General features: G+C 48.6%; 1 protein-coding gene across 13 annotated transcripts in view; it reads right to left on the minus strand.

Annotated features, from left to right (window-relative positions):
* MBNL3 (muscleblind like splicing regulator 3) overlaps nt 1-9,658 on the minus strand; it is a 97,470-nt gene that overhangs the window by 31,261 nt on the left and 56,551 nt on the right. For all 13 annotated transcript variants that reach the window (XR_005107489.1, XR_005107490.1, XM_037408149.1 and 10 more), the window contains one exon: nt 4,047-4,211. Coding sequence is in view for 11 of the 13 variants with exons in the window: in XM_037408145.1 (XP_037264042.1) it covers nt 4,047-4,211 (165 nt within the window). In the remaining 2 variants the exon portion in view is untranslated. The remainder of the gene's footprint in view (nt 1-4,046; nt 4,212-9,658) is intronic.

Raw genomic sequence — 9,658 nt, forward strand, 5'->3', positions numbered from 1 at the left:
TCTTGTACTGACAAGGCTGAAGACCCTGATATTGGAAACATAATTGATGCTGTTCATAAAAAGCAAAAAGCTGTGTTCTGCTCCAATGCAACTGCATGGGGCTGGCTGTAAAACCACCCCTCTAACATAAAGGCTGAGCATGCTGGAATAAATCCAACTGGCCAAAGTATCCAGCTACCTACCGCTACAGATGCTTGTTCCCCTATCAGACTGCAAAGACACACTCCTAGCGCTCAAAGGATCTCTCATTTGTGGGCTGCTGTAGTGGAAAAGTCAGGTGTTAAAGCCCCACAGCACTGTCTCTTGGTAGACACCGGCTCCCAGTGGGCCAGGGTATGTGTGTTTATTCGTTCCTACTGTGCCTTTGACTAGAGGCTGAGATACAGGTCAGGTTTTTGCATGGAACAAATGCATGTCCAAAACACCTGCTGAAATCTGCTCCAGCCCTTGCTCCAAGTGCCACTGGTCAAGTGAGTTGCTCACCCTGTGCTTTAACCCCTCCAGCAGCACCAAGGGTCCTGCTGCCCCGTGAGAGGATGCAGACCTGGCTTAACGTCTGTGTCGTCTTCAGAGGCATGGGTGACTCAGAGCTGTCAAGACAGTTCTGGCTACAAAGACCTTGACAGGAAGAAGGATGAAGAGCTTGAGAACAAAGATGGGAAAACAACTTCGCCGTGCAGCAGCAGAGGCAGCTGCAGGGCAGGAGCAGAGGCAGGTGTGCCAACCTTGCCATGCTCTATCCAGCTGCCTGTTCAGACACAGCTAACAGGGCAGCATCATGCAAGACACTGTCCTACTCCACCAGGTCAATTCAGAGACTGTGCTGAAGCACCTCCATGGCCCGGCCAGCCCCAAAAGTCTGTCTTGCGCTGCTGCAGAAAGGGGAGGGTGAGGATCAGGCCCAGGGTGCAGCACTTTTTGGGTGGTCTTGCTTTGGCCCACACACAGCTCAAAGCGATCGTATCTGAGAAATCAAACATAGCATTGACCAAAACAGCTCTCTGTATCAATGCCAGAGCCCAGCTCTATCCGCCTTCAACCTGACTTTCACACAGTCCAACAGAAACAGAAGAAAAACCAGCCCAGACAGCTTCCAGCACAGCTCAACCGAAGGCAGCAAAGTCAAGGTGAATTTGGACTTTCAAAAGTCACAACTTCACTACAGAGTCTTCCTACTTGGCACCTGTGTGGTCTCTCCAAGGTCTCTCCCAGAGAAAAACCACCATGCTGACCAAATACCCTGCTCCATGTCCTTGCTTGACTTGGTTTAAAGTGCTGTACGAAGCAGTCCGTTTAAAACTGCATCACGGGCACCAAACATTCATGTGATTCTCAGCTTTGCACAAATGGTTAGCAGCAACATCAGAGAGCAGCCAGAGACTTCAGAGAAATAAGCTCATGCTAGCAACCATTAATTCACACCTAGTAGGCTTCCATGAGCAGCGTGCAGCAGGCAGCCCACCTGGGACACGGTTCTTCTCTAAGCAGCGCCTTCATTAAACAGCCAACATCAGGGTCCTGCCTCTCGGTTCAACGGGATGATTAGCTCTGGCTGGATGTCAGTGGTGGTGCAAGAAGATCTGGCGGTGACTGTTTAGATGCAAACTCACAGACAGACACATTCAATGCCATTTCAGGAAGCGTGGTGAAAAGCTGCTATGTCAAGTGCTGGGGTTTTTTGCGTTGCTTTTTTTTTGTTTACACGGTAGCTTTTCTGATGAAAATGCACTTTAAAATGTCTAAGCATTCAGCTATTGTTTGGAGCTAATAAGCACGCTGTTCCAAACCTCGTCTCTGGCAAGCATCCCAATTAAGCAGGCATCCCGTTGATCAGCTTTCTGATCACATGGGATTTGTTCTGCTGCTGCATCTGATATAATACTTTCTGCTTTGAAGAATTTCACGTGTAGCCAGAAGGAGGCCCCACCCTTCTCATTTAGAGAGAGAAAAAATTCTCAAAGCCTGCTTCCACTGGCAGCATCTTCAGGAAATCAAAGGCAGTTGAAAGAGCAATCTCTTGTTTGTCCTGAAATTGGTGTGGAGCAAGTCAGGCAGCAGGAATTGGACCAAGAGCTCGTTTACTCTGAGCAAAGTGTGGGAAAGCAGGAAGGGAGCAGTCATTGCAGAACAAATTTTTATTTTTCTTCTTTGCCCGTATCTCCCCCATGGCACAATTCAGAACCCAGGGACCTTTCTCATCAGATAAGGTTACCTCTGAAATTTCAGAGAGCGCAAACCAGACAAACTGACAGATTCAGTCCCAGAGGCAATTTAAGAGTGAAACTGCAGGAATGAACTGGACCTGCAAGATTGCAAAATGGGAAGATGGGAACTTTCCAAAGAGGAAATCCCAAAGATGTTTCAAATAGCCATCTGAAGAGTGTCCACTGTGAATTCCCCACAGAAGAAAACCCCAAACAGGAAAGGTTTGCTTTTGGTACAGGGCTAGGAAACCAGTGCTACCATTTTGCGGGAATTCAGGATTTCCTTCTGATGTGCACGTGGTTTCAAACTGCACAAAAGGAGGTGCAAAGATTACATCAGATTAGAGCTTAAGGCGCAGAGCAACTGAAGACTTTTTCTGTGGCCCGTTTTTTCTTCTGCCTCACTTTTCTGTCTTCAAAATGTGAAGAATAAACAGCGTTTTCCTAGCTTACACAGCAGGATGAAGATAAAGCTGCTAACACACACAAGAAGACCAGGCGAAGGTGAACACGGAAAAGTCTTCCTAAGACAGGAGGAACACGCCAGACTAAAGAAACGCCCTGGTATGGTGGCAGAGCATCAGCACGAAGGGGCACTGGCCAGCTTTCCCTGCTGAAATACAGCTCAGTCACAACCTCTTACACCACCAGCACAACAACAGCCTCCAGCCAGGAAGAACCCTTCACTAGTCTCTTGTGAAAATAAGCCAGAGACACCTGAGCTTTTCAAAGCCGGGATGACAGATGCTGAGTCTCAAGCCCCATTTGGGCAGAGAAGCCAGGCATTGTAGGTGGGACACCAGGAGGCCAAGTGCAGGCTGCTTCCCAGACTTGTATACCTTCAGGCTAGAAGAGTTTGTTCTAGGGATACAACCAGACCTCCCGTGTGGCACAGCACAAGGAACCTCATCTGACAACTGCCCTTCAAGTGCACACTGCCCCTGAAAAGACATTTAGCCCCAACTTTAAATGGAGAACTCCCAGTTAAGCTCTCAGTTAAAAATGCGCAGCCTATTTATGTCCACAACGAAGAGCAGCTTCAAGACCTCTGACTTTTCTTAAAAATATATATAGCGACAGACTCAAACTCAGCTGACAAATGTCACCCCCTCCCAGATACACCAACTGGCAGACACAAGCTGTCCTCTCCCTGGCCTAACAGGGTTCTCCAGCCTGAAAACCTGTTTTAACTGATAGGCAAAAGCAGGGACAGACAATGAAGGCTTCTCTGAACTACCTGCTCTGCAAACACCCCTTTCCCACAGGCTTCATTCCCTACCCGAAGAGAAGCAAATCATTCCTGCTGTTAATATAAACCAGCATTACTGTGAAAGACAAGTGACAGGGCTGTGACATTAGCACAGCTCTCTGCTGGGAGGATCGCAGTGAAACAGGGCTCACTCCCAGGCATAAAAAAGTATTAAGGTCTGGGTAGCATATTCATCTTCCCCAATTTTAGCCCACCAGTACAATGCATCTAGTCCAAAGGAGCGAGCTGGCCTCTTGCCACAGTGGGGAAGAACTCCAGCATCCTCACCCCAGTGTAAAACAGCTATCCAAAGTAGGATCCATTGGAATTCAGCCACTCGGTGTACGTGCGTTAACTGGTCAAATGTCCACCTGGTGGTAAGACCCTTCCACTTGATGCCCTGAATCTCGCATCTCCTTCGTTATCAAAGGAGAGGCACAGCTTGCAAGAAGATGCAGAGGTAGAACCAGACATCCCTCTGGAAGATGCTGCCCACAGCTGTGCAGCACAGACAAGCACAGGGCTGGGGCCCCCGTGAGCAAACAGTAAAGAGACGCAGAGCAGCGTGAGCCCGACTCATCGGCGTAACTTACAATTGGCTGTAGTTGCGCGCCTGGCAGCATGAACTGCATTTGCTGAGCAAACATGGCTGCGGCTGTCTTCTGCTGGATCAGGTTGTTGCGTCCATTTATTTCAAGTTGTGTTTTTAAGTGTGGGGGAGGGTGGAGATATTTGCAGTTCTCTCTGGTACACCGGCCCTAAAAAACATAATGAAACAGCATTTCAGTGAATGTAACACTCGGGGCAGGCAGAGAAATTTAATTAAGGTTTGTTTGGGTTACTGTAACAACACAATCATTTGGGTGGAGGCAGTTTGGTACTACTGTGCCTCTTTTGTTATTTTTCTATAGCAGCGCAATACTTAGGTGAAGAGAAGAACAACATGACTTCTCCTGCAGTAACACTAACCAAATACTATCAAGCTAAATCCAAAAGTTAGGCTTCCTGATGTTAAAATGATAGCTGTACAAAAGAAAAAAAAAATCTAATCTAACACAAAACCCAGTATTTTCAGAAGCTAGTGACAAACAGCTCCTGAAGCAACAACAAAAATTCCCCATTTTCTTGTGTGGGCTGTTCTTCCCCTCCCTTCCTCCCAACACCAGACCACTTAATTGGCCCCGACCAGCAGACAGCAAGAAACCAAACTGTCTCTACCACTTCTCCAGCTGTGCTGGGTAAAACGTTAAGATGACAGCTCTGTAAAGCAGCACCTCTGATCTCCAACATGCACGTACCCCGAGATGCCGAGAACTGGTAGTCACAGGAGGAAGACGTGAAAAAATTCCCCCCTTCATGCTTTCGTCTGTCAAAAGCCATAGTATGTTGCATCACCCCCCCACCTCCAATAAACACAAGCACTGGGGAAGTCAGTGGCTTCTCAAAAGCGAAGGATCACTAGTGTTACAGATGACCTCAAATCAACTGAGACCATTGCTTTTAAAAAAATCTACAAACTGTGCCTTGCCTTAGTAGTGTTTGCAAGCAGATAGAGGAACATAAATATCAACAGTCCACTGAACACAGAAAACTAGTAATAAATTTTGTCAGTAAGATGAAATAATCCTTTAAAATGATGGGGTTCCCCCCCACCCCACCGTGTATTCCCTCCTCCAGAAACAGAGGCATACAAAGTACAAGGAACATTTTACGCAACTTTACACTTAAATTTTATAAATAACTTCTATGCAAAAAATGATGAATTTTTTTGAGGCAGTATTTCTTCGGAGCTGTTCAGAGCTTATTAAAATAAGGCCAGACCTGGGGTCCAGAGCTGTTACGTGACAGATAACTAAGAATCATTCCTGCTGCCAGCAAAGGAGCAGGACCTCCATCAGCCAGCCCGTCCCAGGCACTCTTGTCAAGCGCTGGACGCCAAGTTCTCAGCCTCAGTATAATTAAGTGTGGTTTCAAAAAGAGGCACATCGGGTGACCCCACGTACCGGCTCCCATTAGCAGAATCACTCACAGCAGAGCTGTAGCCCCACAACCAGGTCCACAGGGGTACACTCAGACTGGTGGAAGCCCCCAGGATGAGTCCTGCCTGCAGCCGGGATGCTCCTCTGGGGGTTTTTAAGACTTGCACGCACATACAGGTGGAACCACTGGCCAGTCTGAGTACCACTGCACAAAGCCAACACCGTGACCCGCTATGGGGGCTCTTTTGGAACTCCCACACAGGATCATTGGCATGCCAGGAGAAGAGTAGGTCACTAGAGCAGCCCGAGACCTGCAAACTTTAGGTGTGCTTTCCTCTGCCCCCCCTTCCTGGTGCGGATAGCGGCTTCACTGGGGAGAGGGCTGCAGAGCATTACTACAGCCTGAAAGGGGCTGTATGGCAAAGTATCATGAGAAACAAGCTCCTCTCTTATCTGCTCCAAGGAGATCAGAGAGCTAAACAAAACCCCTGGCTCCCTGTTGTTATTTTGAGGCAAATAATTAAATGCGAGAAGCGAGGGGAACCCAGTGGGACAGGAAAAAATCCACTCCCAACCTTCAGCAGCCTGCCTTGGCGGAATGAAACTCTCTGCCCTGCTCCTACAAGAGCCCAGCGCTTCCCAACGACCCAACTCACAAAGAAAGCGGCTTTTTAATGCTATTGTTTTGGCTTCTCAGCAATCCAACAGCCCCAGATTCCCAGCTGTGAGCTAATTGCTCACAGGCCCCGAGGACATGAATCTTCATCACCAGACACTTTCTCACATCTGTGTAAAGCAAGGGTAAAATGGCACCATGCAGCTGGCTGGTGCTCAGACAACCCAGCACTACTACAAGGTAAATAACTACATTAATCTGGAAGAAGACGACGACTCCTCAGCACTGGGTAGGTTTGGGTCGTCCTTCTCATGACATCTTTCCAGTAGCACAGGACTAGATCCCTCCACAGCCCTTCCCACCACCTGGGACCCAAGCAGAGCTCAGCATTCAGGCTCAGAGCACATCTGCAGCATCCCACCGCCACAGCTGGGCTGCTCAGAGCAGGAGCTGACCCCACACAGCAGCAGGAGCCGATGGCCAAGCAGCTGCTCTATTCTAAGCCCCAGACTTGGAGGACTTGCACACCAGCCTTAGAAATTCCTCCTGGTTGAAACTGGCACAACTGCTTTGGGTTGGGAAAACACTAATTTCTACCAAATTTGGAATAAATCGGTGTAGATGTTTCTACACTGCAGGAATAGAGAAGGTGAAAAAAAAGCTACTATTTTTTGTGAACAATACTTACAAGGCCTTCTTCAACTTGAAGAGGGCTTTGCTATTCTAACTGAAATTTTGCAATGTCATTGATACCAGCCATCCCAGCCTGGTGTGAAGCTTTGTTCTACTTTCTTCTCAAAACAGAGTTTGTTTAATTCCAACAGGGGGTTCTACAAACAGAAAATTTTTATTATCAACAACAAAAAAAAACAGCCCACACAGCATGAGGCCTTAATCCTGCAGACAAAGCTGGGAGCAGAAACCAATGTCCACACAAGAGTGCTACTGGTTTCAGTGCGGACATATTTATTTGCAAGGAACTGAGAGCTGTGCAAACGCTGCTGCAGAGCAAAGGCTGTGAAGTGCAGCACGGCTGTCAGCCAGGCCTTCTAGGGCTCCACGAAGACTCGATGAATCACTGCTGCACTGGGATTCAAAGCTGCACCTTCAGTCTAGCTCCTCCTCACCATCATTTTGATCCTGAGCATCATCAACCACTGCATTTCACCAGGGTGAGTTAGAAGCCGCAGCTGGGTCGTGTTGCCCTCTCCAATACCACAGTAGGTTCTTCATCTCTCAGATAATGAATTTCAGGAACTGACGATGTGACCGAGAGTGACAAAAAATGTTCCCGGTTTAGACATCCAGCTATGAAACAACTTCCAAGACGTCTCACTCTAAAATGATGGACGTCTCTAGTATCGTCTGAACTCCCAACACTGGTAGGGGTGATCCCTTCTTCTACACTTCCATCACAACGCCCACAGTTCTCAGTACTTCTCAGCAAGCATATGCTCTTCAAGACCAATTTCAGCTCTATGAAAGCCACCAGAAGGACAAAGAAACTGCCATTATTCACTTCTCAGTACCAGCTGCAACACAGCAGGGAAAACAACAGGGGACTGGTAGCAAATCTGCTGTGTGGATACTGGGCTGGGGACAAATAGGGACAACTCCATTTTATATCTGGGTGGCCTAGGAATACAAGATGAGAAAATACAACAGGAATCAGGCCCCTAAGTTTCAGATGAGCATCTTTATGCTGTAAGGCGCAGTTCTGCTGCAGTGACCAGCCATGGCTCCAGCACACCGAATGCTCAGCACGGGGCACAGGACAGTCCCAGTGTCCCGCAAAGACCTGCTGAGGCACTCTACAAACCGAGTGCTGCACTAAAAATCGCCATCCTAGCACCCGGAGGAGGCTGCTGCATGTCTCGGGAAGGAGCACTGATGGTGCTCAGAGACTACTAACCTGTGTCAGCGAGTGGCATGCTGAGCCTGCTGGAACCAGCACAGCCATCCTGTTGTAACTGGAGGAGTTTGTTGCTGTTACTTTAGCATGAGCACTGACCCCAGGGAAGGCGCATTTCCACCCTGTCCCAGGTGGCACACAAGCCTGCAGCCAGGGAATCACCACCCAGCAACAGACTCTGCTGCTGGCCTTGGTAACGTGCTAAATATAGCGGTATTTTCTGGCTCCTTGCAAAATGGAAGGAGTCTGAAAGACCATATTCATCAGCTGCTTTGCCAACTACAGCCAGGAGGGAAAAGCATATGGACTGCACTTCCTAGGCTTGAAAAACGGGTATTAAAAATAAATCATTAACAAATTTTATAGGAGTATCTTCTCCCCCTTTCTTCCCACACACTCCCCCCACTCTTACAGTAGGCTGCTGGCATGTGATTGACTCTGTGTTGCCAACTTAAGTCATGCTGTGATGGTGCATACTGTAAATGGCTGGCATCTGACACTAGCTAACATGACAGCAGCTTGCAGTGCAGCAAAGCCAGCTGTTCCGAGTGCAGCACTGATGGCAGCACACTCAAATCCAGAAGAAAAACCTGCATGACACCTGGACATTTGGAATCTGCTGGGCTGCACCTTTTCATCTGCATCCTAGCTTGGAGGGATGCAAATAAGAGCCTGCTGGGTACTGCATCAGGCTGTATGAACCTCCCCTAAGCATCCTCCACAAATTCTCCTCTCGCTGGCTGCTGAGGCGAGCTGCGCTGTGCTGCAGAAACAAGGCTTCCAGCACAAACCCAAGGCTTGCTCATGTTTACACCAGTAATGCAGTTTGTTACGGTCTCTTTAATCCTGGACACCAGTGAGGGGTTCCAGAGAAGACACATTTCTGGTTTTAATGACTGCACTGTATGTCCTGTCAATCACCAGTAGTTCTCATGTGAAAATCTTTAAGCGAATGTTGCTTTTCACACACTTGAGGCTGCAGTAGGCTTGTGCCCTGACTGTGCTGTCTTCCACAGACGCTGATGACGTGCAATGACTGACAGCAAAAAGAATGAAAAGAGACCAGGCAGGAAAGGATTTCCATGTTTTGCACAAAACCAGGCACCAAAACACAGCTTGTCTACATAACTTTTCCCTGCATGAAACAGCAGATTTCCACCCCCCCAAGAGGAACTCAGCGGGGAGGCACATTCAGAGATGCGCTGGCCCTGCTTACTCAGTGCCTGCCGTTCCAGCGCTGAGGCACGAAACGCTCTCTGCTTTCCATCCCACTCAGCACACGCATGCAGAGGCCTTCTCCTGGCTGGGAATCCTCACTCCTGCCAGAGCCTTGCATGGCTTTCACACGTGCAATACAAGCTCAGCCACCGTGTGAAGGGCAAACAGAGACCACCAGGTGGGAGGCAGAAAGCGGGGAGCTCTGGGCTTCATCCCTGTGTCCATGCAGCACAGCTAACAACACATACCGGGCAGCACGTGCTGCTCCAGGTCTACCCTACTGCTGTCTCTCTTGAAGAAGAAATACTGGGAAGCAGACTTGTATCTGGCAATGCCCAAGCTCCAAGTCCTTCACCCACCCTAGAGGGACTTGCAGCTTCAGAGTTACCCTTCCAGGAAAGCAGATCACAGGTGTTGAGAACACTGTCCATCCACCACTGCAACTCAAGTACTTCGTGCTCGCTATGGTTTGTCCCTGAG

The sequence above is a fragment of the Falco rusticolus genome, chromosome 14 (assembly GCF_015220075.1).
Source record: "Falco rusticolus isolate bFalRus1 chromosome 14, bFalRus1.pri, whole genome shotgun sequence".
Classification (NCBI taxonomy): Eukaryota; Metazoa; Chordata; class Aves; order Falconiformes; family Falconidae; genus Falco; species Falco rusticolus.